This window comes from Somniosus microcephalus, unplaced genomic scaffold, assembly GCF_052327205.1.
Source record: "Somniosus microcephalus isolate GS21.2 unplaced genomic scaffold, FLI_Smic_1.0 unresolved_chr1, whole genome shotgun sequence".
In the NCBI taxonomy this organism is placed as follows: Eukaryota; Metazoa; Chordata; class Chondrichthyes; order Squaliformes; family Somniosidae; genus Somniosus; species Somniosus microcephalus.
Window position 1 is genome coordinate 164,314,268 of NW_028225179.1, and position 27,065 is coordinate 164,341,332.

A 27,065-nucleotide genomic window follows, 5' to 3' on the forward strand; every position below is an offset into this window, starting at 1 on the left:
TTTTTAATGCCGAATGCAGGCACCCGCCGCATTAAGTAACACAATTAAATTGTTTTTAAAAAAAAGTAAATTAATTTGTAAATATCTTTTCTAAGCTCATTAATTTTCCTAGCTTTCACCCTATTTTTTTGCTCTTCATTCGCTGCCTCCGCCGGGCACCGCAACTTTGGAGGATTACCCCGCCTGCAGACCTCGAAGCCTCGGCCTCTCCTCGCTAGCCACGCCCGACCTAGGCACCGCCTGTCCCGCTGGCCCCGATTACAAACAAGCGGCCCACGATCGCCGCCATCTTCGTAAAGGCTGGCGGGACGGTACTGAGCTCCGCAGAGCCATCGCCTCCATCTTCCTAAAGGCTTGCGGGGCTGAACGGACGTTGGGGTCACTCGCGCCGGGCCTGACCGCTATGCCACGCACAGGGCCTCCGGCTCACCAAGGCCGGGCTCACCAAGGCCGGGCTCCCTCCCTCACTCTCTCTCCCTCTTCCACCCCCCTCTCCTCCCCCTGCCTCTCCTCCTCCCCCTCCTCCCCCTCCCCCCCTCTACCCCTCTCCTCCCCCCGCTCTCTCCTCCCCTCCCTCTCCCCCTATCTCCCCCACTCCCCCCTCTCTCCTCCCCCTCCCCCTATCTCCCCCACTCCCCCCTCTCTCCTCCCCCTCCCTCTCCTCCCCTTCTCCTCTCCTCCCCTTCTCCTCTCCTCCCCCTCTCTCCTCCCCCCACCCCCTCTCCCCCCCACCCCCTCCCCCCACCCCCTCCACCTCTCCCCCCACCCCCTCCCCCCACCCCCTCCACCTCTCCCCCCCACCCCCTCCCCCCACCCCCTCCACCTCTCCCCCCACCCCCTCCCCCCACCCCCTCCACCTCTCCCCCCCACCCTCTCCCTCTCCCCCCCACTCCCCTCCCTCTCCCCCCCCACTCCCCTCTCCCTCTCCTCCCCTCCCCTCCTCTCTCCCCTCCCCTTCCCTCCTCCCCCTCTCCCCTTCCCTCCCCCCCTCTCTCCCCCTCCCTCCCTCTCCCCCCCTCCCTCCCTCTCCCCCCCTCCCTCTCTCTCCCCCCCTCCCTCTCTCTCTCCCCCCCTCCCTCTCTCGCCCCTCTCCCCTCCCCCCTCCCCTCCCCCCTCCCCCCCTGCCCCCCCTCTCTCCCCTCTACTTTTTTCATAACAACATACCTTCAAAAAACCCTCAGCACCGCCAGGCACTCCAGCTAGTATATAATAAAAGGATGGTGGTGTCTGTCTGTCTGTCTGTCTGTATGTATGTCCGCAATTAATTCAAAAGTTATAGAGCATACCTACACATATGTTATATCAAAAGAAAGCTTATGATTAGGGGAGTGTCATAGGCATATTTACTTTTTGGTCAGACAAAAATTGTTCGGACACTACCCAAGAAACGTTCAAAAAACGGACAAAATCCACTCATTAGTGGTTGACCAATCCTACGGCTCATTAGCGTTGAGTGACGTGAAGGTTGACCAATCCTACGGGGGGAGCGTGCTGCGTCACGGTGGGGCATTTCATGGCGTGTGTGGGCAGGGCCTAATCCTACAGCCTGCCGTTAGTGCAGGAGCGCGAAAAACCAGAGACTGGAGTGGCAGGAGTCCATCGGGCCAGGCCTGAGGCGCACTTTCTCCCCCTCTGTCTCCAGGCTAATCCCAAAATAAATCCAGCAGCGGAGTGGCGTCGGAGGCCCGCAGCGGGAGCTCATCAGGGCTCACTCGGGCCGGGCCTGAGGCGCTAGGCTGTGCACGGGGACTCAGGCCGGAGCGGGAGCTCAGCTGAGGTCAGTCGGGCCGGGCCTGAGGTGCTAGGCCGCACATGGGGGCTCAGGCCAGAGCGGGAGCTCAGCTGAGGTGAGTCGGGCTGGGCCTGAGGTTCTAGGGAGGGAGAGGGGAGGGAGGGAGACAGGGGGAGGGAGAGACACAGGGCAGGGAGAGGGAGGGAGAGAGAGCGGGGAGGGAGGGGGAGAGAGAGGGAGGGAGAGAGAGCGGGGAGAGAGAGGGAGAGGGGAGAGAGAGTGGGGTGAGGGAGGGAAAGAGTGAAGGGGTGGGAGAGGGAGGGAGAAAAGGAGCACAGGGAGGGAGTCTCCGTCTCCGTCTCCTCACAACACACACACAGCCCGAGCGAGGAGAACCTCCGGCTTCACCTACATCTCCATTCTCTGGATTCTTTTAAAAAAATTTTAAACCCACAATCTCGCCTTCTTCCTTCCTTCCTTCAGCCGCCGCAATTCAAACTTTCCGCCGACCTCACAAAATGGCGGCCGCCCTTCTTCACCCGCCGGGCTCGGAGTCCAGCCCCTTCCCCAGGGTGTCTTCCTCTCTTCTCTATCTCCTTCCCTCACTCTCTCCTTCCCTCTCGCTCTCTCCTTCCCTCACTCTCTCCTTCTCTCTCTCTCTCTCTCCTTCCCTCTCTCTCCTTGGAGTTGCAGAGGTTTCTTCATTTCCCTCGGCAACACCGGGTACTCCAGCTAGTATTTTATATAATAATGATCTAGATGACGGAACTAGATGTAATATCTCCAAGTTTGCAGACGACACAAAGCTGGGTGGGCTTGTGTGCTGTGAGGATGCCGAGAAACTCCAGTATGATTTGGACAGGTTGGGTGATTGGGCAGACGCATAGCAGATGCAATATAACGTGGATAAATGCGAGGTTATCCACTTTGGTGTCAAAAACAGGAAGGCAGATTATTATCTGAATGGCAATAGATTGGGAGAAGTGGAAATGCAACGAGACCTGGGTGTCCTTGTGCACCAGTCGCTGAAGTTAAGCATGCAGGTGCAGCAGGCAGTTAAGAAGGCAAATGGTATGTTGGCCTTCGTAGCGAGAGGGTTCGAGTACAAGAACAAGGATGTCTTGCTGCAGTTGTACAGGGCCTTGGTGAGACCACACCTTGAGTATTGTGTGCAGTTTTGGTCACCTTATCTGAGGAAGGATGTTCTTGCCATGGAGGGAGTGCAGCAAAGATTCACCAGGCTGATACCTGGGATGGCAGGAATGACGTATGAGGAGAGATTGGGTTGATTGGGCTTATACTCGTTGGAGTTTAGAAGAATGAGAAGGGATCTCATTGAAACTTATAAAATTCTAACAGGACTGGACAGACTAGATGCAGGAAGGATGTTCCCGATGGCCGGGGAGTCCAGAACCAGGGGTCACAGTCTAAGGATAAGGGGTAAGCCATTTAGGACAGAGATGAGGAGGAATTTCTTCACCCAGAGAGTGGTGAACCTGTGGAATTCTCTGCCACAGAAGGCAGTAGAGGCCAATTCATTAAATATATTCAAGAAGGAGTTGGATATATTTCTTAAGGCTAAAGGGATCAAGGGATATGGGGAGAAGGCAGGGACAGGGTACTGAATTTGGATGATCAGCCATGATCTCATTGAATGGCGGAGCAGGCTCGAGGGGCCGAATGGCCTACTCCTGCTCCTATCTTCTATGTTTCTAACCAAACCCATCATAATCTTGTACATTTCCATCAAATCACCCCTCAACCTCCTTTGCTCTAATGAAAACAAATCCAGCTTCTCCAACCTGTCCTTGTAGCGAAGATCTGTTAACGAGCTAAAACATCCTCTTCCTGCGTTGTAATTTCGATGAAATGCTACGTAATTAAATGAAAGTACAGTGCAACGTGGAGAGTTTGGTATATCTATGTTTGTAGTTAATACAGATTTACAATGATTTTACTGATAATTTCAACTCAATGTTGGTAGGATGTACCGTGAAATCAAAAAGCAAATTAGAAAGACTTCAAAAAACTGTTGCAGTGGTCTATTATAAAATAAATTTTGATTCTTATTAAACACAGGACAGATTACTTTATATGTTACACAATCACTTTCATGACACAACAAAGCAGTTTCCGATTTAGGCAAAACGACTGCGAATGGAACTGTGGAGTCAGGCCCCCCTATCCAAGTGCATAGTGGAATGCTGCGAGACTCTCTTGGGAGAATCAATTGTATATTCTACATAACTTGTTAATCGGAACTCTATCACATGGCAATGCACCTCATCACAGAGTTCACTGGCTGTAATTACACACAATGGTGTAATTACACACGCACACACGATGGTGTAATTACACACGCACACAATGGTGTAATTACACGCACACTATGGTGTAATTACACGCACACACGATGGTGTAATTACACACGCACACACGAGATGGTGTAATTACACACGCACAATGATGTACTCTTTTGTGTGGACACTTAAAACAAATAGACTGTAACTAATAAAACTTTAAAAGAATCTTAACAAATTAAATTAAAATTTCATTGGCCGGGGTGATGATGCACTCCAGTCCCCGCGGTGCCCACCGGTCGCGGAAGGCCTCGAGCGTGCCGGCGGACACCGCGTGCTCCATCTCCAGGGCCACCCGGGCGCGAACGTGGCCGCGGAAGAGAGGCAGGCAATCGGGCTGAACGACCCCCCCTCAACCGCCCGCTGCCTGGACCTATTAATGGCCACTTTGGCCAGGCCCAGCAGCAGTCCTACGAGGAGGTCCCCCGATCTGCCCGCTCCCCTCCGGGTGACCAAAGATCAGAAGCGTGGGACTGAAGTGCAGCCAGAAATCGAGGAGCAGCCCCTTCAAATAATGGAAGAGGGGCTGCAACCTCTCACATTCTGCATATACATGGAACACGGACTCCTCCAGGCCGCAGAACAAACAGGCGGCCTGGGAGTCCGTGAACTGACTTAAAATCATATTGCACGGGACTGCTCCGTGTAACAGCCTCCAGGCCAAATCCCCAATAGATAAAGGGAGGACTCCCATGTAGAAAGCCCTCCATTGGGGACCTCCGCCGGACGGCAGGATGGCACGCCAAGGCGTGTCCGGACGGCAGACGAAGATAGCAAAGTGGAGAGTGTGCAGGAGCAGCCCGTACAGGAAACCCCTCCGTGCAGAATGAAAAGGCACGGAGGGCATTTCCCCGAGACAGCTCAAGTTGTGAGACGCCGGTTCCCAAGAGGGGTTTCGGGGCCGGGCGCCAATGAGGAATTCCATCCGAACGGGGGTCAGTTCGGATGGGATCACCCCACATGCTTGAGCCTCCTCGATACACCTAGTGGAATCGGGGCCCAGTGCCACTTTCAGCGACTCGATGGCTTTGGCCGCGAGCTGGACGTTGGCCCGCACAATGGTGTCATTGCACGCGCACAATGGTGTCATTGCACGCGCACAATGGTGTCTTTGCACGCGCACAATGGTGTCTTTGCACGCGCACAATGGTGTCTTTGCACGCGCACAATGGTGTCATTACACATAGAGCCAAGGTCCATTACACAGATCACAACAACAACTTTTATTTATATAGCGCCTTTAACATAGTAAAACGTCCCAAGACGCTTCATAGGAGTATTATAAGACAAAAAATTTGACACCGAGCCACATAAGGAGAAATTAGGGCAGGTGATCAAAAGCTTGGTCAAAGAGGTAGGTTTTAAGGAGTGTCTTAAAGGCGGAAAGAGAGGTAGCGAGGCACAGAGGTTTAGGCAGGGAATTAGAGAGCATAGGGCCCAGGCAACAGAAGGCACGGCCACCAATAGTCGAGCGATTATAATCAGGGATGCTGAAGAGGGCAGAATTAGAGGAGCGCAGATATCCCAGGGGGTTGTGGGGCTGAAGGAGGTTACAGAGATAGGGAGGGGTGAGGCCATGGAGGGATTTGAAAACAAGGATGAGAATTTTGAAATCGAGGCGTTGCTTAACCGGGAGCTAATGTAGGTCAGCGAGCACAGGGGTGATGGGCGAATGGGACTTGGTGCGAGTTAGGACACGGGCAGCTGAGTTTTGGATGACCTCAAGTTTACGTAGGGTGGAATGTAGGAGGCCAGTCAGGAGTGCATTGGAATAGTCAAGTCTAGAGGTAACAAAGGCATGGATGAGGGTTTCAGCAGCGGATGAGCTGAGGCAAGGGTGGAGACGGGCGATGTTACGGAGGTGGAAATAGGCGGTCTTTGTTATGCTGTGGATATGTGGTCGGAAGCTCATTTCAGGGTCAAATATGACACCAAGGTTGCGAACAGTGTGGTTCAGCCTCAGACAAGTGTTAGGGAGAGGGATGGAGTCAGTGGCTGGGGAACGGAGTTTGGGGCGGGGACCGAAAACAATGGCTTCGGTCTTTTCAACATTCACCACCAAGATTAAAGAGGGAGCTGGAAAAAAATCAAATAAATTGGCCCAGAAATTCGGGTCGGGGGCTTCCCGCGGGTGCAAGCCCCCGACCTGCACTTACCTAGCGTGCCGGCCATTGAGCTGTGGGATTCCGATCCTGGGCCGCCTCCTCCAGCTGCTGGCACGCAGTGCTTGTGTATCCCAGGGGCGCAGTTAGTTCAATGCGTCCCCAGGGATCACGTGGGCCATGGAGAGCCAATGGTAGCAGGGAATGCTTCATTCATAAGTTTGACAGGAAGATCTGTCAAACCTATAAATACTATAAGCCCCAAAACATCACTAAATCTTCAAATAATTTTTTTTTTAATCAAATTTTTAAAATAAACTATAAATTACATGAAATAACTATTTTAAACAATAATTTAAATTTTTGAAAAAATTAATTACATTTTCTAACGGGGCTAAAAATAAACTTACCTTTCTCTAAAGAATTAAAAAATAATAAACCTGTGGAAAAAATGTTTTAATTTTAATTAAGTCACCACTTACCTTGTAAGAAGCAGGCCTTGCGCCTGCTTTTTAAAAGTGTAACTCCTGGAGACTTACCCTCCTGGGAAAACCTGCAAAACAAACGTAAGTTCGACGCGCACGCGCTGCCTCTCCGGTGCACGCGTTCCACCTCTGAACCCCTTCTTTCAGGGGAACGGAAGTGCCGGTTTCCCGCGCATGCGCAGTGCATGCACGAAACCGGCACTTCCATTGGGCTTACGGGCGAGTACCCCGTGCGTACTCACCCGTGGAGACAAGAATTTCTGGGCCAATATTAAGATTAGGTGAAATGAATTTGAGCCAAAAAAGAGTAATCAGCAGAAGTCAAGACTCGGGAAGGTAAGAATCTGCACAGTGTCGAGGTACTGGAAGAGCACTCAAGACGACAGCCCGTGAGCAGAATCTCCCCACATACCGGAGGAGTATTTAAGTCTTGGGCTATTTGGCGATCATTTGAACACTGAAGGAGGAGCAGGAATGCCGTTGGCTTTACAATTGGAAGTGTTTGTCCTACAAGAGGGTGAAGAGAATCTAGAGGTGGAATCGAACTGTCACGTCTGCAGTGCTACGAAACAATGTAAAACTGACAACCTAACTCCAGAGTCACGCCTTGATCAGTTCCTCTGCGGCATTGCAAGATCCCCTCAGGGACTCTAAATTATACCCAATAATATCAGGGCAGTGTCCTAGGCCTAACCATCTTCAGCTGCTTCATCAATGACCTTCCCTCCAACATAAGGTCAGAAATGGGGATGTTCACTGATGACTGCAGTGTTCAGCACCATTCGCAACTCCTCAGATAATGAAGCAGTCCATGCCCGCATGCAACACGACCTGGACGACGTTCAGGCTTGGGCTGATAAGTGGCAGGTAACATTCGTGCCACAGAAGTGCCAGGCAATGACTATCTCCAACAAGCGAGAGTCTAACCACCGCCCCTTAACATTCAATGGCATTACCATCGCCGAATCCCCCCCACCATCAACATCCTGGGGGTCACCATTGACCAGAAACCTAACTGGACCAGCCACATAAATACTGTGGCTACAAGAGCAGGTCAGAGGCTGGGTATTCTGCGGCAAGTGTCTCACCTCCTGACTCCCCAAAGCCTTTCCACCATCTACAAGGCACAAGTCAGGAGTGTGATGGAATACTCTCCACTTGCCTGGATGAGTGCAGCTCCAACAACACTCAAGAAGCTCGGCACCATCCAGGACAAAGCAGCTCGCTTGATTGGCACCCCATCCACCACCTTAAACATTCACTCCCTCCACCACTGGCGTACCGTGGCTGCAGTGTGTACCATCTACAAGATGCACTGCAGCAACTCGCCAAGGCTTCTTCGGCAGCACCTCCCAAACCCGCGACCTCTTCCACTTAGAAGGTCAAGGACAGCAGGCGCATGGGAACACCACCACCTCCAAGTTCCCCAGCAAGTCACACACCATCCTGACTTGGAAGTATATCGGCGTTCTTTCATTGTCGCTGGGACAAAATCCTGGAACTCTCTCCCTTAACAACACTGTGGGAGCACCTTCACCACAGGGACTGCAGCGGTTCAAGGCGGCGGCTCACCACCATCCTTCTCAAGGGCAATTAGGGATGGGCAATAAATGCTGGCCTTGCCAGCAATGCCCACATCCCATAAACGAATAAAAAAAAATCAAACGAAATATTAAATTAGGCGCGATATCAAACTATGTTTAAAAAGTGCAGGAGGGGGAGCTTTATAAACTTAAGCAGCGGCTTAATGCTTTAAAAAAATTATTTGAGGGCAGATGGTCCCAATCGTGGCGCCGATACAATTGCCAGCTGGGACCGGAGCTGATTGTAGGAATGTAACTCGCAGCCTACAGGTACTGATGTCTGCTGTTCGCTGTCTGCAGCTGTCAGTCTGGGGCTGGTTAACCGGCAGCCTACAGCTGCCCCAATGGGGCGGGTTGGGGATGGGAGGAAAAGGGGGAAAAAAGCCGCAAACAAACTGTGCGCAGTTTTGGTCGCCTTATCTGAGGAAGTATGTTCTTGCCATGGAAGGAGTGCAGCGAAGATTCACCAGGCTAATACATGGGATGGCAGGAATGACATATGAGGAGAGATTGGGTCAACTGGGCTTGTACTCGCTGGAGTTTAGAAGAATGAGAGAGGATCTCATTGAAACTTATAAAATTCAAACAGGACTGGACAGACTAGATGCAGGAAGGATGTTCCCGATGGCGGGGGAGTCCAGAACCAGGGGTCACAGTCTAAGGATAAGGGGTAAGCCATTTAGGACAGAGATGAGGAGGAATTTCTTCACCCAGAGAGTGGTGAACCTGTGGAATTCTCTACCACAGAAGGCAGTAGAGGCCAATTCATTAAATATATTCAAGAAGGAGTTAGATATATTTCTTAAGGCTAAAGGGATCAAGGGGTATGGGGAGAAGGCAGGGACAGGGTACTGAATTTGGATGATCAGCCATGATCTCATTGAATGGCGGAGCAGGCTCGAGGGGCCGAATGGCCTACTCCTGCTCCAATCTTCTATGTTTCTATGTTTCAAACAGACCCCTATTTCTGTTTGTGCCTTTTAATTGAGCAGATTTTGAGATCCGCAGCATTCTCACCTCCTTCTTTCAAACAGGGACTGAGATTGAGGTAGAGATTCTCAGTGAAGGTGTCGGTGAAAGTGTGGAGATGGGACATGTTGTCCGCATTGTAAAATGACACCTGTCCGCCCTCATAGTCCAGGTACACCCCGATCTTCCGGGGCTTCTCACTCGGGGTGAGACGGGTCGGGGGTAAAGTATATGCCTCGTACTGGTCGCCGTTCCTCAGCCCCACAAGCCAGTAGCCGGTTGCGGGTCCTGGTCCGATGATTCCTTTCCTGTTGATAGACTCTTTCACCACGCCGATATCCCACTTGATTTTGTCTCCCACTTTCACCTCGCAGTAATGCCTCCCTGATGTGAATGCCTGAGCTGTGAGGACGCTGACACATTCATCAAACCTCTCCGGGGTGTCGGGCCTATCGTGCCACTGGCCACTGTGCCTCACGCTGGCCAGGTCCTCAGACAGGATGAGTTCAGGGTGCGCCGTGTTCAGATCCAAGGTCAGGGAGGCTGGAGCTTTTGGAGAAACAGAAACGGAAGAAAAAGCAGTATTTTTCGGAGAGCAGTTACACAAAAGGAAAATATGACTACGGCAATATAAAATATTGATTCTGAATATAAAAAGGAAACCCATGATGATTAATTGTGATTTATTCTCACTCCAAAATGACAACTTACAGTATTACTTTCAGTGGGTATAAGTAATAGGCAGAGAAATAAACTATCACCTTGAAACCATTTGTAGAAAGAAAGACTTGCATTTCTACAGCGCCTTTCACACCCACCAGACGTCTCAAAGCACTTTACAGTCAATGAAGTACAGGAAACTTTGTGCTATCCGGCACCGACCTGTTGCCGTTACATCAAAACTGCCGGACAAACCAGCGCTAATGTTGAAACATAGAGAGATTTTGAGCTCCGTATCTGGCAACAAACCCTGTTGCTTAGCAACAGCTTCTAAACAGTCGGCCGTACCTTGCAAGCATCTCTGTAGCTTAGCAACAGCTTCAGCGAGACCTTGCAGAGCCTGACTGGTTGGAAAAAAAGCAACGAAAAGAAAAAAAACCTAACGAAACGGCTCCTGATTTTTGCCGGTGGATAGAGCTTGCCGGACATTTAGCCTCCGGATAACACAAAGTTTCCTGTACTGTTGTAATCTGGGAAACAACACGGCAGCCAATTTGCGCACAGCAAGCTCCCACTAACAGACAATGTGATAATGACCAGATAATCTGTTTTGGTTATGTTGATTGAGAGAGAAGTATTGGCCAGGACACCGGGGATAACTCCCCTACTCTTCTTCAAAATAGTGCCATGGGATCTTTTACGTCCACCTGAGAGAGCAGACAGAGCCTCGGTTTAATGTCTCATCCGAAAGACGACCCCTCCGACAGTGCAGCACTCCCTCAGCACTGCACTGGGGTGTCAGCCTAGCTTTATGTGCTCAACTTCCTGGAGTGGGACTTCAACCCACAACCTTCTGACTCAGGTGAGTGTGCTACCCAACTGAGCCACAGAAGAATCTTGTCATTTCAACTAGTAATTACAATAAGAACATACAAAATAGGAGCAGGAGTAGGCTATTCGGCCCTTTGAGCCTGCTCCGCCATTCAATAAGATCATGGCTGATCTTCGGTCTCAACTCCACTTTCCCGGCCGATCCCCATATCACCTTGGTTCCCAATATTGAATATTGGGACGATAGCAAAATACTGCGGATGCTGGAAATCCGAAATAACAGCAGAAAATATAAATGTTCTGCTTTTCTACACTTGATTTGTCCTATTTTTCTCAGAAAGTAAGTTGTATGTGTTTTTCACTCTGTGTTTATTCCTTGATGACTTATACTGTCACATTATTGATTAACCTTTGTGTCTTGTCTCATAAGCTTCCCGAGTGACGCTAGTCGCTTGAACAGGGCATCTGAGAAATAATCATTCCAACGAGAAATGGGATCAATTCCGCTGCGTTTCTCCTTACCTTCTATTCAGTGCATCCTTTTAGTCTAATTTTCGAGACGAGGTTAGTAAAAAAGGAATACTTTCCAATTACAGACACCATCATGTCAGCACCAAGTACGTGTAGGTCAGGTATGGTATGTTGGCCTTCATAGCAAGAGGATTCGAGTACAAGATGTCTTGCTGCAGTTGTACAGAGCCTTGGTGAGACCACACCTTGAGTATTGTGTGCAGTTTTGGTCGCCTTATCTGAGGAAGGATGTTCTTGCCATGGAGGGAGATTCACCAGACTGATACCTGGGATGGCAGGAATGGCGTATGAGGAGAGATTGGGTCGATTAGGCTTATATTCGCTAGAGTTTAGAAGAATGAGAGGGGATCTCATTTGAAACTTATAAAATTCTAACAGGACTAGACAGACTAGATGCAGGAAGGATGTTCCCGATGGCGGGGGAGTCCAGAACCAGGGGTCACAGTCTAAGGATAAGGGGTAAGCCATTTAGGACAGAGATGAGGAGGAATTTCTTCACCCAGAGAGTGGTGAACCTGTGGAATTCTCTACCACAGAAGGCAGTTGAGGCCAATTCATTAAATATATTCAAGAAGGAGTTAGATATATTTCTTAAGGCTAAAGGGATCAAGGGATATGTGGAGAAAGCAGGGACAGGGTACTGAGTTTGGATGATCAGCCATGATCTCATTAAATGGCGGAACAGGCTCGAGGGGCCGAATGGCCTACTCCTGCTCCTATCTTCTATGTTTCTATGGCACTGCTGAGGTAGTACCTGGATTGACGTTGCTCAGCTCATTTCTGCTTATCCCCAGCAAAGAGAAGAGGGAACATGTATTCCTTCAGTCTCAACTGGATTTGAAGCTGTGCAAACCCACGGCACCATCAGTTCAACAACATTATCTCCAACAAGCGAGCATCTAACCACCGCTTCTTGACATTCAATGGCATTACCATCGCCGAATCCCCCACAATCAACATCCTGAGGGTCACCATTAACCAGAAACTTAACTGGACCAGCCACATAAATACTGTGGCAACAAGAGCAGGCCAGAGGCTAGGTATTCTGCGGTGAGTGTCTCACCTCCTGACTCCCCAAAGCCTTTCCACCATCTACAAGGCACAAGTCAGGAGTGTGATGGAATACTCTCCACTTGCCTGGATGAGTGCAGCTCCAACAACACTCAAGAAGCTCGACACCATCCAGGACAATGCAGCCCGCTTGATTGGCAACCCATCCACCACCTTAAACATTCACTCCCTCCACCACCGGTGCACCGTGGCTGCAGTGTGCACCATCTACAAGATGCACTGCAGCAACTCGCCAAGGCTTCTTCAACAGCACCTCCCAAACCCGCGACCTCTTCCACCTAGAAGGACAAGGGCAGCAGGCGCATGGGAACACCACCACCTCCAAGTTCCCCTCCAAGTCACACACCATCCAGACTTAGAAGTATATCGCTGATCCTTCATCGTCGCTGGGTCAAACTCCTGGAACTCCCTCCCTAACAGCACTGTTAGGAGTACCCTCACCATACGGACTGCAGCAGCTCAAGAAGGCAGCTCACCACCACTTTCTCAAGGGCAACTAGGGATGGGCAATAAATGCTGGCCTTGCCAGCGATGCCCACATCCCATGAATGAATTTTAAAAATATATATACACAGCAGTTCTCCTTTCTTGCTGAATTCAGTGCAACCCACAGTGAAGATGTATCTGGCAGTATAACTCCGGTCTGGTGGCTGCACGTTGCACTATATAGATACCAATCTTTATCTGGGAGGGGATCCCACACCTTCTGGCTTCCACTACATTGTTAACCTGACTCCTGGATTACACTGGAGCATTTGCTTTGAGACATGCCTGAAGCCATGTTGTATTGGCATGAGATCAGTGGTAGAATGGCTTGGTAGCAACTATAAATAGAAAAATAAACCAACCTCCCAAACCCCTTTACGCATCCGAGCACAGAAGTCTGCCTTTAGTGAGCCGGTAGGAGCGTCCAAAAAAAAATAAAGTAAAAGAGAAAGAAAGACTTGCATTTATATAGCGCCTTTCACAACGATTGGACGTCCCAAAGCGCTTTACAGCCAATGAAGTACTTTTGAAGCGTAGTCACTCTTGTAATGTGGGAAAAGCGGCAGCCAATTTGTACACAGCAAGCTCCCACAAACAGCAACGTGATAATCACCAGATCATCTGTTTTGTTATGTTGATAGAAACATAGAAGATAGGAGCAGGAGTAGGCCATTCAGCCCCTCGAGCCTGCTCCGCCATTCAATGAGATCATGGCTGATCATCCAAATTCAGTACCCTGTTCCTGCCTTCTCCCCATATCCCTTGATCGCTTTAGCCTTAAGAAATATATCCAACTCCTTCTTGAATATATTTAATGAATTGGCCTCCACTGCCTTCTGTGGTAGAGAATTCCACAGGCTCACAACTCTCTGGGTGAAGAAATTCCTCCTCATCTCAGTCCTAAATGGCTTACCCCTTATCCTTAGACTGTGACCCCTGGTTCTGGACTCCCCGACCATCGGGAACATCCTTCCTGCATCCAGTCTGTCCAGTCCTGTCAGAATTTTATAAGTTTCAATGAGATCCCCTCTCGTTCTTCTAAACTCCAGCGAGTACAAGCCCAATCGACCCAATCTCTCCTCATACGTCATTCCTGCCATCCCAGGTATCAGTCTGGTGAATCTTCGCTGCACTCCCTCCATGGCAAGAACATCCTTCCTCAGATAAGGCGGCCAAAACTGCACACAATACTCAAGGTGTGGTCTCACCAAGGCTCTGTACAACCGCAGCAAGACATCCTTGCTCCTGTACTCGAACCCTCTCGCTACGAAGGCCAACATACCATTTGCCTTCTTAACCACCTGCTATACCTGCATGCTTACCTTCAGCGGCTGGTGCACAAGGACACCCAGGTCTCGTTGCACTTCCCCTTCTCCCAATCTATTGCCGTTCAGATAATAATCTGCCTTCCTGTTCTTGCCACCAAAGTGGATAACCTCACATTTATCCACATTATATTGCATCTGCCATGCTTCTGCCCAATCACCCAACCTGTCCAAATCACACTGGAGTTTCTCGGCATCCTTCTCACAGCACACACGCCCACCCAGCTTTGTCGTCTGCAAACTTGGAGATATTACATCTAGTTCCCTCGTCTAGATCATTTATATATATTGTCAATAGCTGGGGCCCAAGGGCCGATCCCTGCGGTACCCCACTAGTCGCTGCCTGCCACTCGGAAAAAGAACCGTTTATTCCAACTCTTTGCTTCCTGTCTGCCAACCAGTTCTCTATCCAAGTCAATACCTTGCCCCCAATCCCATGTGCCTTAACTTTACACGCTAATCTCTTATGCGGGACCTTATCGAAAGCCTTCTGAAAGTCCAAATTGAGGGGTAAGTATTGGCCCCAGGACACCGGGGTTAACTCCCCTGCTCTTCTTCGAAATAGTGCCCGTGGGATCTTTTACGTCCACCTGAGAGGGTTTAACGTCTCATCTGAATTACGGCACCTCCGACAGTGCGACGCTCCCTCAGCACTGCACTGGGAGTGTCAGCCTAGATTTCTGTGCTCAAGTCCCTGGAGTGTGACTATGAACCCACAACCTTCTGACTCAGAGGTGAGTGCGCTATGCACTGAGCTACAGCTGACTCTAAATATTCAGTATTAAGTATTCAGGAGTCTTTTCCAAATAATTAAACAGCAGCCACTCATCATGAGCAATGAGCTGTTGTAGAACAGTCATCATATTTTAGTCGTGAAACTTTATTAGTTCTTGGGATTGGCGAAGCTTTAACGCTTTGGGGGTGATTTTCATTCAGAAGTCGGCCAATCCACGCGATTTTAACTTGATTGACCTTGTTGAGCTCGCCCAGGCCAATTAAGGGCCACCCGGCAACAGGTGACGTCACAGACTGAAATTTCATCTGTCAAGAGCTTTTAACAGATGAAATATCAGTGTTTCACAGCTGTTTGAAGCTGTCAAACACTGACAGTCTGACTTCTAACCTGAGTCCTTCTACACAGACTCAGTTAGAAATCTCCCCAGCACAGAAAGCTGCAGGCTGTCACTTTTGACAGATCGCAGCCATTCTGCTTTCTGTGCCGGTGAGATGACGGACTCCCGAAACCTAGAGGAAGGAAGGCTTAAAAGGTAAGTACAGGTAATTTAAACTTCTTTACACACTTTAGACACACCAAACACACTTACCTTTGCACTCATGCACCCATCACTCACCTGAACACCGACATCTCGACCCCTGCAAGTCCTTCAACCAGACGGCCCGACTCCTCTAACTTGGCGTGGTCTGGAGCCGTCGGGAATCCCACACTTCCAAGCTTTAAAATAGAGATTAGGCTAAAAACTGCCCGTTAACTACCTGTTAACAGGCAGTTAATTGTCACTAATCCCTTCCCGCCTCGGGTAGGCGGGTCCCAGTGCGGGGCGGGTACCCGCCTCCCTTGAAACTTACATGGAGGCGGGTTGGGGGTGGGATGGTGTCGGGACCCCCGATTTCGGGACTTTAACCCCCCTGCACGCCTCCAAACCCGACTCCATGGGTCAATGAAAATCGACCCCTTTGTATTAAAGTTTTCCATTCTAATTCTTTTGAGTTCTTGAACACAGTGAAGACTTTCCAAGTTCAAGAGAAAACATCAACGGGTAATGAGTTTGAGTGCAAACTCATCTCTTTCCTGGCAGGTTATGTTCGGTAGCACAAAACCACCCCTAAACTGGCAATAAATTGTCATTTCACATCCGGCTGGGCTTACATTAATCTCTGACGGTTTAGCAAGATGACAAGTAGAGTTGGAGTTTCTCTGCAATGTAGGTTGTGGAGATGGAAAAGAAAAACTGAGGCACTACAGTGCCGCCACTGGCAAGAGGGTGTAACAACAGGGCGACAGGTTCACATAGAAAAACAACAACAGGAAACTTTTTTTTATCCGGCACCGACGGGACCAACGTGGTGCCGGTTCATCAAAAATTCCGGATAACCGAAAGCTATAGTAAAAGATACGGAGCGGAGAGCTCCGTATAAAGCAACAAACCCTGTTGGTTCAGAACAATGGCCACAAGTTCCAAGCTTCTCTGAAGCTTAGCAACAGCTGCAGCCACACCCTTGCACAGCAACAGATGGAGGAAGGCAGAAGTAAAACTTACCTGAACCTACTCCTGAATTTTGTTGGTTAACCGAGATTTCCGGTTATTTAGGTGCCGGTAAATCGAAAGTTTCCTGAACTTGCATTTATATAGCATCTTTAACATCGTAAAAGTCACAAGGCATTATCAGGCAAAAATTATCACCCAGCCAAAGGAGACATTAGGAGAGATGAGCAAATGCTTGGTCAAAGAGGTAGATTTTAAGCAGGATGAGAGGGAGAGAGAGAGAGTTGGAGAGGTGAGGAGGTTTGGGAAGGGAATTCCAGGCTTTAGGGTCCAGACGGTTGAAGGCACGGCCACCGATGGCGAGGCGGGGGATGCATAAGAGGCCAGAACTGGAGTAAAATTGGAGCGCAGAGATAGCAGAGAGTTGTAGGGCTGGGGCAGGTTAGAGTGATAGGGAGGGGCAAGGCCGTGAAGGGATTTGAACACAAGGATTAGAATTTTTAAATGGAGGTGCTGGCGGACCAGGAGTCAATGTAGTTCGACGAGCTCAGGGGCAGTGGGTGAACGGGATTTGATGCGAGTTAGGACACGGGCAGCAGATAGATACATAGGCAGTTTCCATTATCAATGTGAATTAAATCTATAATGGAATAAGTTGATAATGATAAGCGGAAGTAAGGTTTTAGACAGGAAGTGTATGCAGACATAAGATTTTCATTATGGATAACACCGCTTACCTGGACTAACATGGTGTATCATCTCTTTCCACACTTTATACTGTAACGGTCCTTTGAAATCTCCCAGCGGTAGATGCCCATGTACCAAAGCCAGCGATTTATAGTCTTGCCCTTTTCTGTAATGCCAAACAGTTCAGATTTTTAAAAAATGAGATGGAAAACTGTGCTGGGTTAATTCAGTGATACCAGACAAGCTTATTGTAAAGAGGAAACCATACCTGCTCACCTGGCAGCGTTCCTCCTGGAAGAGAAACACATTCAGGGTCAGTTTTGAAATGACAGCTGGACTCAGAACGACAAGATCTAATTTTAACAGAGTAAGGTTGGCAGAATAAGGCTGCCCTGCTCTGGGTTAGTGCAGGTGTATTGAGATATAAGCGGATGCAGGTGCAGCAGGCGGTTAAGAAGGCAAATGGTATGTTGGCCTTCGTAGCGAGAGGGTTTGAGTACAGGAGCAAGGATGTCTTGCTGCAGTTGTACAGGACCTTGGTGAGACCGCACCTTGAGCATTGTGTGCAATTTTGGTCGCCTTATCTGAGGGAGGATGTTCTTGCCATGGAGGGAGTGCAGCGAAGATTCACCAGGCTGATACCTGGGATGGCAGGAATGACGTATGAGGAGAGATTGGGTCGATTGGGCTTGTACTCGCTGGAGTTTAGAAGAATGAGAGGGGATCTCATTGAAACTTATAAAATTCTAACAGGACTGGACAGACTAGATGCAGGAAGGATGTTCCCGATGGTCGGGGAGTCCAGAACCAGGGGTCACAGTCTAAGGATAAGGAGTAAGCCATTTAGGACAGAGATGAGGAGGAATTTCTTCACCCAGAGAGTGGTGAACCTGTGGAATTCTCTACCACAGAAGGCAGCAGAGGCCAATTCATTAAATATATTCAAGAAGGAGTTGGATATATTTCTTAAGGCTAAAGGGATCAAGGGATATGGGGAGAAGGCAGGGACAGGGTACTGAATTTGGATGATCAGCCATGATCTCATTGAATGGCGGAGCAGGCTCGAGGGGCCGAATGGCCTACTCCTGCTCCTATCTTCTATGTTTCTATGTCTCAGGGCCTTACCTTCAAAAAAGTGAGTTGGTCCTTTTCGTCGAGTCTTCTTTGCAGTTGCAATAATTCTTGCTGTATGGAGTCCAGGTCACATTGAATTTGCTGAAGGTTCTTATTTATTGTCTGTAATATGTTCTCTTCTCTCTCTTTCAGATCGTGAATTAAATTGTTCTCCTTATCACTGAGAATCCGTCGTAGTTGTGCAAACTCCGAGGCAATGTGGCTCAGTAGGCTACCCGACTGTTCCTGCAAATATCAGTTTTACACAGGTTAAAATACCGCAAACGCACAGCAGGGAAGGACGGCGGCTGAAAGTAACGATGGGTCGAGGTCTCTGGGGATCCTACGTTGGGTCAGGAGAGGGGGGGGGGGGGGGTGGGGGGGGGGGGTGGGGGGGAGTGCAGGGCTTACTGATAAGAAGCGGAGGGGGAAAACGACAGACGGGGACTCGCAATATGCTACGTTCAAAGAGAGGGATGTAGTGGGTATAGCCTGCTGTTTTTTGAAACCAGAGACGTGGGGGAAAGAGTTAAAATGACATCGCTGGCAGTTACACTGAATGGTGTATGAAAGACAGGTGCTAACATGAAAGGCCACATCCATAAAGAGGCGGTCAAGATAGCTGACCTTTGAAGACTATATTAACGATTTGGAGGAGGGGTTCTCAAGATAAATGTGAGAATGCCATTTGGCCCATCTTCGGTCTCCCATTTAGTAAAAGCCTGCAGTTCCCCCCATCGAACCAGTCCCTAAATCACTGCATGATTTTTGACAGAGTTTTGGATGAGCTTAGGTTTACGGAGGTTGAAGTTAGGAGGCCGGCCAGGGGGACACTGGAGCCTTTTATCCAGGGTGCCTTGGCACATTGGATCCAAAATTGGCTTAGTGGCAGAAGGCAGAGGGTGATGGTCGAAGGTTGTTTTTGTGACTGGAAGCCTGTGTCCAGTGGGGTACCGCAGGGATTGGTGCTGGGTCCCTTGCTGTTTGTGGTCTACATTAATGATTTGGATGTGAATGTAAAAGGTATGATCAGTAAGTTCGCAGATGACACGAAAATTGGTGGGGTGGTAAATAGCGAGGAGGGTAGCCTCAGGCTACAGGATGATATAGACGGGTTGGTCAGATGGGGGGGGAACAGTGGCTAATGGAATTTAACCCTGAAAAGTGTGAGGTGATGCATTTTGGACGGACTAACAAGGCAAGGGAATACACAATGAATGGTAAGACCCTAGGAAAGACAGAGGATCAGAGGGACCTTGGTGTGCATGCACATAGATCCCTGAAGGCAGCAGAACAGGTGGATAAGGTGGTTAAAAAGGCATATGGGATACTTGCCTTCATTAGCCGAGGCATAGAATATAAGAGCAGGGAGGTTATGATGGAGCTGTACAAAACGCTGGTTAGGCCACAGCTGGAATACTGTGTGCAGTTCTGGTCGCCACACTATAGGAAGGATGTGATTGCATTGGAGAGGGTGCAGAGGAGATTCACCAGGATGTTACCTGGGCTGGAGCGCTTCAGCTATGAAGAGAGACTGGACAGGCTGGGGTTGTTTTCCTTAGAGCAGAGAAGGCTGAGGGGGGACCTGATTGAGATGTACAAAATGATGAGGGGCATAGATCGGGTAGCTAGAAAGGAACTTTTTCCCTTAGTAGAGGGGTCAATAACAAGGGGGCATAGATTCAAGGTAAGGGGCAGGAGGTTTAGAGGGGATTTGAGGAAGAACTTTTTCACCCAGAGGGTGTTTGGAATCTGTAACTCACTGCCTGAAAGGGTGGTAGAGGCAGGAACCCTCACAACATTCAAGAAGCATTTGGATGAGCACTTGAAATGCCATAGCATACAAGGCTACGGACCAAATGCTGGAAAATGGGATTAGATTAGACAGGGCTTGATGGCCGGCGCTGGCGCGATGGGCCGAAGGGCCTCTTTCTGTGCTGTATAACTCTATGACCAGTCGCATCTGGTGGTGACGAAAGCATGGATAAGGACTTCAGCAGCACATGGGCTGAGGCGGGGCGGAGACGGGAGATAAAACGGAGGTGGAAGTAGGCGGTCTTTGTGATGGAGAGGATATGGGGTCGGAAACTCAGTTCAGAGTCAAATAGCACGGCGAGGTTGCCAACGGTCTGGTCCAGCCTGAGACAATGGCCAGGATGGAGCCAGTGGCTGGACTGCGATGATCTAGTGGCTCGGCAGTCACCTGAAGCTTTCAGAGTCCCAACAAACTCAGGTGGGCGGTACATTTGCGTGCGGGTCTCGAACAGGTAGTTGGAGTGTAACTGCACCCAGAGTTAAACCTGGAGCTGGGAGAAGAGGAACAGCGCTCAGTGTAATCCACATTAACTCACCTTTACTGCTAAAATATTCTGCTTGTGCTTAAGTTCAACTTCCAGAATAGCTGTTTTTTTCTCTGTGAGAAACTCCAAGGATGATTTCAGTATATCCTGAAATTGAAGAGAAAGGACGTGAAGGCATAAAGGCACATATTACCCACATTTCTATTGTCTGTGGTACCACTTTGTACATGCGCACTGACTAACATGTCACAGCTAGTTTGCGTGTGCATAGACTGGCTCTTCTCATGCCCCCCCACCCCACTCTCCCAACAAACAGTGTAGAAACATAGAAGGTAGGAGCAGGAGTAGGCCATTCGGCCCCTCGAGCCTGCTCCGCCATTCAATGCGATCATGGCTGATCATCCAAATTCAGTACCCTGTCCCTGCTTTCTCCCCATATCCCTTGATCCCTTTAGCCTTAAGAAATATATCCAACTCCTTCTTGAATATATTTAATGAATTGGCCTCTACTGCCTTCTGTGGAAGAGAATTCCACATGTTCACCACTCTCTGGGTGAATAAATTCCTCCTCATCTCTGTCCTAAATGGCTTACCCCTTATCCTTAGACTGTGACCCCTGGTTCTGGACTCCCCGACCATCGGGAACATCCTTCCTGCATCTAGTCTGTCTAATCCTGTTAGAATTTTATAAGTTTCAATGAGATCCCCTCTCATTCTTCTAAACTCCAGCAAGTACAAACCCAATCGACCCAATCTCTCCTCATACGTCATTCCTGCCATCCCAGGTATCAGCCTGGTGAATCTTCGCTGCACTCCTTCCATGGCAAGAACATCCTTCCTCAGATAAGGCGACCAAAACAGCACACAATACTCAAGATGTGGTCTCACCAAGGCCCTGTACAACTGCAGCAAGACATCCTTGTTCCTGTACTCGAACCCTCTCGCTACGCAGGCCAACATACCATTTGCCTTCTTAACCGCCTGCTGCACCTGCATGCTTACCTTCAGCGACTGGTGCACAAGGACGCCCAGGTTTCATTGCACTTCCCCTTCTCCCAATCTATTGCCGTTCAGATAATAATCTGCCTTCTTGCTTTTGACACCAAAGTGGATAACCTCGCATTTATCCACTAACAGTATAAAAAAAGACTTGCATTTCTATAGCGCCTTTCATGAGCACCAGATGTCCCAAAGCGCATTACAGCCAATGAAGTACTTTCTGAAGTGTGGTCACTGTTGTAATGTAGGAAACGCGGCAGCCAATTTGCTCATAGCAAGCTTCCGCAAACAGCAATGGGATAATGACCAGACAATCTGTTTGATGGAGAAAAGTGCTGCATTCTGCGGGCGAGTGTTGCACTGTAGTGACGAGGGCCTGAGGGAGATCGTATTGAGGTGCCCGGCCTTGCTGTGTTTTTTCGGTTCCAGTTTTGGAAGAATGCCTTTAGCGCCATTTTACGGGAAGGATTTTCAGTGGAGCAGGTAAAAGCCAGTTCCTGCAGTGCTCGAGCTGTCTACACAGATTGTGCACCATCGCTTCAGAAAGCTGGTCACTTTAGGGTACGATGTTAAAAAAGGACAGTCTGGAACTACTCAACGGAACCAAAAAGGATTTTGAAGTCAGTTGTGGAAAGATGGACCAGAGAAAGGTACGACCCTTGTTTAATCCAGTTGCTCCCTTAAGCATTGAGGACTAACGAGGGAAAGATAGTTAGATATATTTCTTAAGGCTAAGGAGATCAAGGGGTATGGGGAGAAAGCAGGGACAGGGTACTGAGTTTCCCTGAGTAGGAGTCAAGATGGCGGCCGAGACGGTCCGGTGCCGAGCGCGCTCTCCCTGCTTTAGGCGGCCAGCTCTCGCCGCTCGCTCCCGCAACCGGAGCGAAGTGTTCGGCGAGTCGGGCAGAGGCAGCGCAGCGCGGTGAGCAGCAGCAGCAGCCACGACGACCCGCTGGAGCACGTCGGCGGGCAGCTCCTCGGCGGGAAAGAATTCCGACTGGGAGGAGGGGAGCCGAGCATGGCGGCCAGAGGCCGAACCGTGAGCGGGAGAAGCAGGCCCCGGGCCGTCGGACCGTGGAGCCGGAGGAGGAGGAGGCCGCGGCAACCGGAGCATTCACATCCCGACGATGTGCGGCGAGTCGGGCGGAGGCAGCGCAGCGCAATGAGCAGCAGCCACGACGACCCGCTGCCACGACGACCCGCTGCAGCACGTCGGCCGGCAGCTCCATGGCGGGAAGCTCGCAGTCCAACTGGGAGGAGGGGAGCCGGGCATGACGGCCAGAGTTCGGATCGTGAGCGGAAGAAGCAGGCCATAGAAGCATAGAAGATAGGAGCAGGAGTAGGCCATTCGGCCCTTCGAGCCTGCTCCGCCATTCAACGAGATCATGGCTGATCATCCAAACCCTAGCACCCGGTCCCTACACCGACAGCCATCCCACCCAAGCCCTATCCCCGTAACCACGTAACCCCACGTATTTACTCCCCCTAACACTAAGGGTCAATTTATCATGGCCAATCAACCTAACCCGCACATCTTTGGACTGTGGGAGGAAACCGGAGCACCCGGAGGAAACCCACGCAAACACGGGGAGAATGTGCAAACTCCACACAGTCGCCCGAGGCCGGATTTGAACCCGGGTCCCTGGCGCTGTGAGGCAACAGTGTTAACCACTATGCCACCGTGCTGCCAGCAACAGTGAGGAGGAGGCCGCGGTGACAAGGAGGACGGAGCGGCTGAGGGACATCGTGCTCCCACTGCCACTGGAAGCCATTGTATTGACTTTCTGAACACGGCGCTGTAAGAATAGCTGACGTGTCCCAACGGGGAGTAAGCATTCCATTGTAATTGTACTTGTACTGGTTACATATGGCAAATAAAATTGAATTGAATTGGAGTTTGGATGATCAGCCATGATCTCATTGAATGGCGGAGCAGGCTTGAGGGGCCGAATGGCCTACTCCTGCTCCTATGTTTCTGTGTTTAGCGATGTTGATTGAGGGATACATATTGGCCCCAGGACACCGGGGAGAACTCCCTGGCGAAATAGTGGCCATGGGATCTTTTACATCCACCTGCGAGAGCAGGCCGGACCTCGGTTTAACGTCTCATCCGAAAGGCGGCACCTCAGACAGTGCGGCGCTCCCTCAGTACCGCACTGGGAGGTGTCAGCCTGGAGTTTTGGTGCTGAAGTCTCTGGAGTGGGACTCGAACCCACAACCTTCTGACTCAGAGACGAGGGTGGAACTGGTGGAAGAAACCTGGGCGGTCAAAGCAGGCTGCGCACCCTGCAATGCAACAGCAGCTTAAAATATCGAGCTTTGCAGAAAATATATTGCTTAAACATTAGTGCGAGATCAATATTTATATTTAAAACAAAATGTAACCTTATGGATCTCAACAGCGTCCTTTAACGGCCTGCATCGGTGGTCCCTGTGGTCCCTGCTCTCTCTGCAGACAACACAGATCAGCTGGAGATCAGTTTCACAGAAGAGCTTCAGCTCTTCCCGGTGTTCCTGGCACTGGAGCGCCGGCCCCGTCCCTGCTTCTTCGCCCAGGCTCAATGTGCGAGCGGTGTCAGCCAGGCTGGACAGCGCCTGGTTGACCCGCAGGCTTCTTTTGGGACACAGCTCCTCACAGTCGGGGCAGGCCTGCGTCTCCGTCTTCCCCTCCTCTCCCCACTTCCGAGTGACACAAAGCCAGCAGAAGCTGTGGCCACACTCCAGCGTCACCGGGCTGTCGAAGAGCCCCCGGCAGAGGGGGCAAAGCAGCTCTTTTCCAAAACACTCCGCCTGCCTGCTTACAGCCATGCCGACAGCTTGAACTTTGTCCCCCTCTCTCTGTCTGTCTGTCTGTCTCTCTCTCTCCTGTTCTCAGCTGCTCGCGTTTTCATGCATGACGGTCTAAAATTGGTTTCACTTCCACAAACTGAGCGGTCTCTTTAGCCACTAGGCGTCGCTAGCAAGGCGGATTTTAAAAAAAAATATTCCTTTTATGGGATGTGGGCGTCGCCTGCAAGGCAAACATTTCTTATTGAGGCCAGCATTTATTGCCCATCCCTACTTGCCCTTGAGAAGGTGGTGGCGGTGAGCCGCCTTCTTGAACCGCTGCAGTCTGGATTTGAACTGGTCTCACTGATTGTCAGTCCGCACTTCTGCATTACTAGGTCAATGACCTTTCGTCAGAACTCGGAAAAAGCAGGAAATGGAACAGATTTTAAGCAAGTGTAGGAGTTGGGAGAGGGGGGAAGGTCTGTGATAGGATAGAAGGCAGGAGAGGTTAAGAAACAATGGCCCAGAAATTCGGGTCGGGGGCTTCCCGCGGGTGCAAGCCCCCGACCTGCACTTACCTAGCGCGCCGGCCGTTGAGCTGTGGGCCCCCATGGAATTGCAATCCTGGGCCTCCTCCACGCGTTCCATCTCTGAACCCCTTCTTTCAGGGGAACGGAAGTGCCGGGTTCCCACGCATGCGCAGTGCCTACATGAAACCAGCACTTCCATTGGGCTTACGGGTGAGTACCCCATGCGTACTCACCCGTGGAGACCCGAATTCCTGTGCCATTAAGAGATATTCATAGCAAAAGGAGATGGTAATGGGACAGGTTAAGAAACAAAAGATGGCTCTAGATGAAGTGTAAATTGCGCTGTGCTTCCGACATGTCTTCCTTTTTCCTCGACCGAGACTTCCCCTCTACTGTGGTTGACACGGCCCTTGACCGTGTCTGTTCTATCTCCCACACTTCTGCCCTCACACCTGTCCCTCCCTCCCAGAACCACGATAGGGTTCCCCTTGTCCTCACCTTTCACCCCACCAGCGGAGTGGGCCTTTGGCGTAGCGGTAGCATCCCCGCCGCTGGGCCAGAAGGCGTAGGGTTTCGAACCCCGCTCCAGACAGTCCCGGCAAGTGGAGTCGGAGTTCCGGCTCTAAATTCTGGGTTGACATCCAGTGGGATACTTGCGTCCGTGGGTGTGGGTGCCCCCCCCCCCCCTCGTATGGGTTGTGGGAGCCCGTAAAACCCTCCCGCCATAGGACTAACCACCCTAATGGCTGGTACGAAGATGGTTACGGTCACAGAAGGAGCGTTAATCGCGGCCAGAAATCCTTCCACCACTTCATACAGTTCCCCAAAGGAAACAGTGTGAAGACACGTACGACGACGACCCCACCAGCCTCCACATTCAACGGATCATCCTCCGCCATTTCCGCCACCTCCAGCGTGATCCCACCACCAAACACATCTTCCCCTCACCTCCCTTTTCAGCATTCCGAAGGGACTGCTCCCTCTGCGATACCCTGATCCTCACATCACCCCCAACACCCCTTCCCCTTCGCCCGGCACCTTCCCGTGCAAGCGCAGGAGATGTAACACCTGCCCTTATACCTTCCCCTTCCCACTGTCCAGGGCCCCAAACACCCCTTCCAGGTGAAACAGTGATTTACTTGTACTTCTCACAATCTAGTATACTGTATTCGCTGCCCACGATGCGGTCTCCTCTACATTGGGGAGACCAAACGCAGATTGGGTGACCGCTTTGCGGAACACCTCCGTTCAGTCTGTAAGGGGGACCCCGAGATTCCGGTCGCCTGTCATTTTAATTCACCGCTCCATTCCCACTCGGACCTCACCGTACTCGGGCTCTTGCATTGTTCCACTGAAGCTCAAAGTAAGTTCGAGGAACAGCACCTTATCTTTCGATTAGGCACTTTACAGCCTTCTGGACTCAACATCGAGTTCAACAGTTTCAGTTCATAACCTCGGCCCCATCACTTACTTATTTTTCCACATTTTTTTTTCTTTGTGTTTTCTTCTCTCCCACATGGCAACTGTCTTTCATTCTGCCAGCACAATTTACTCTTCATCTAGAGCCATCCTTTGTTTCTTAACCTGTCCCATTACCATCTCCTCTCGCCTTGAATATCTCTTAATGTCTCTTAACCTCTCCTGCCTTCTATCCTATCACAGACCTTCCCTTTTGTTCTTTCAGCCCCTCCCACTTTTCCCAGCCCCTGCACTTGCTGAAAAATCTGTTCCATTTCCTGCTTTCACAGAATCACAGAAACCCCACAGTGCAGATAGAGGCCATTTCAGCCCATCGAGCCTGCACTGACACATATCCCACCCGATCCCCGTAACCCCTACACCAGTTCTGACGAAAGGTCATCGACCTGAAACATTGGCCCAGAAATTCGGGTCTCCACGGGTGAGTCCGCATGGGGTACTCACCCGTAAGCCCAATGGAAGTGCCGGTTTCCTGCATGCACTGCGGATGCATGGGAAACCGTGCACTTCCGTTCCCTTGAAAGAAGGGGTTCAGAGGTCGAACGCGTGCACGTCAAACTTATGGTTTTTTTGCAGGTTTTTCCAGGAGGGTAAGTCTCCAGGAGTTACACATATACAGGAAACTTTGGTTTATCCGGAGGTTGTATGGCCGGAAACCTCGATCTAACGGCAGAAATCAGCAGCCGTTTTGTTAGGTTTTTTTTCTTTTCCTCGCATTTTTTAAACAGTCAGTCTCTGGAAAGCCTCTCTGAAGCTGTTGCTAAGCTTCAGAGACGCTTCCAAGGTACGGGCCGACTGTTTACAAGCTGTTGCTAAGCAACAGTGTTT

The 27,065-nt window shown here is 50.3% G+C and overlaps 1 protein-coding gene across 1 annotated transcript; it reads right to left on the minus strand.

The window, feature by feature from the left end:
• Window positions 1–3,638: 3,638 nt before the first annotated feature.
• Window positions 3,639–24,398, minus strand: LOC147096460 (zinc-binding protein A33-like). Its single transcript, XM_085975239.1, has 6 exons — window positions 23,845–24,398; window positions 20,512–20,607; window positions 18,173–18,406; window positions 17,316–17,338; window positions 17,098–17,213; window positions 3,639–9,780 (listed from the first exon to the last, which is right to left on the minus strand). Exons 1-6 carry the CDS (start codon window positions 24,265–24,267, stop codon window positions 9,224–9,226), a joined length of 1,449 nt encoding a protein of 482 aa, XP_085831365.1. The 5' UTR covers window positions 24,268–24,398; the 3' UTR covers window positions 3,639–9,223.
• Between the last annotated feature and the right edge of the window lie 2,667 nt (window positions 24,399–27,065).

What these genes read in the sequence shown, in the direction of transcription:
- LOC147096460 (XM_085975239.1), bottom strand. Translation starts at nt 24,267, where the DNA reads ATGGCTGTAAGCAGGCAGGCGGAGTGTTTTGGAAAAGAGCTGCTTTGC. An exon ending in AGAATATTTTAGCAGTAAAG is followed by an intron (nt 18,407 to 20,511) that starts GTGAGTTAATGT and finishes TGATATTTGCAG; the next exon opens with GAACAGTCGGGTAGCCTACT. An exon ending in GATACACCATGTTAGTCCAG is followed by an intron (nt 9,781 to 17,097) that starts GTAAGCGGTGTT and finishes TTTCTCCAAAAG; the next exon opens with CTCCAGCCTCCCTGACCTTG.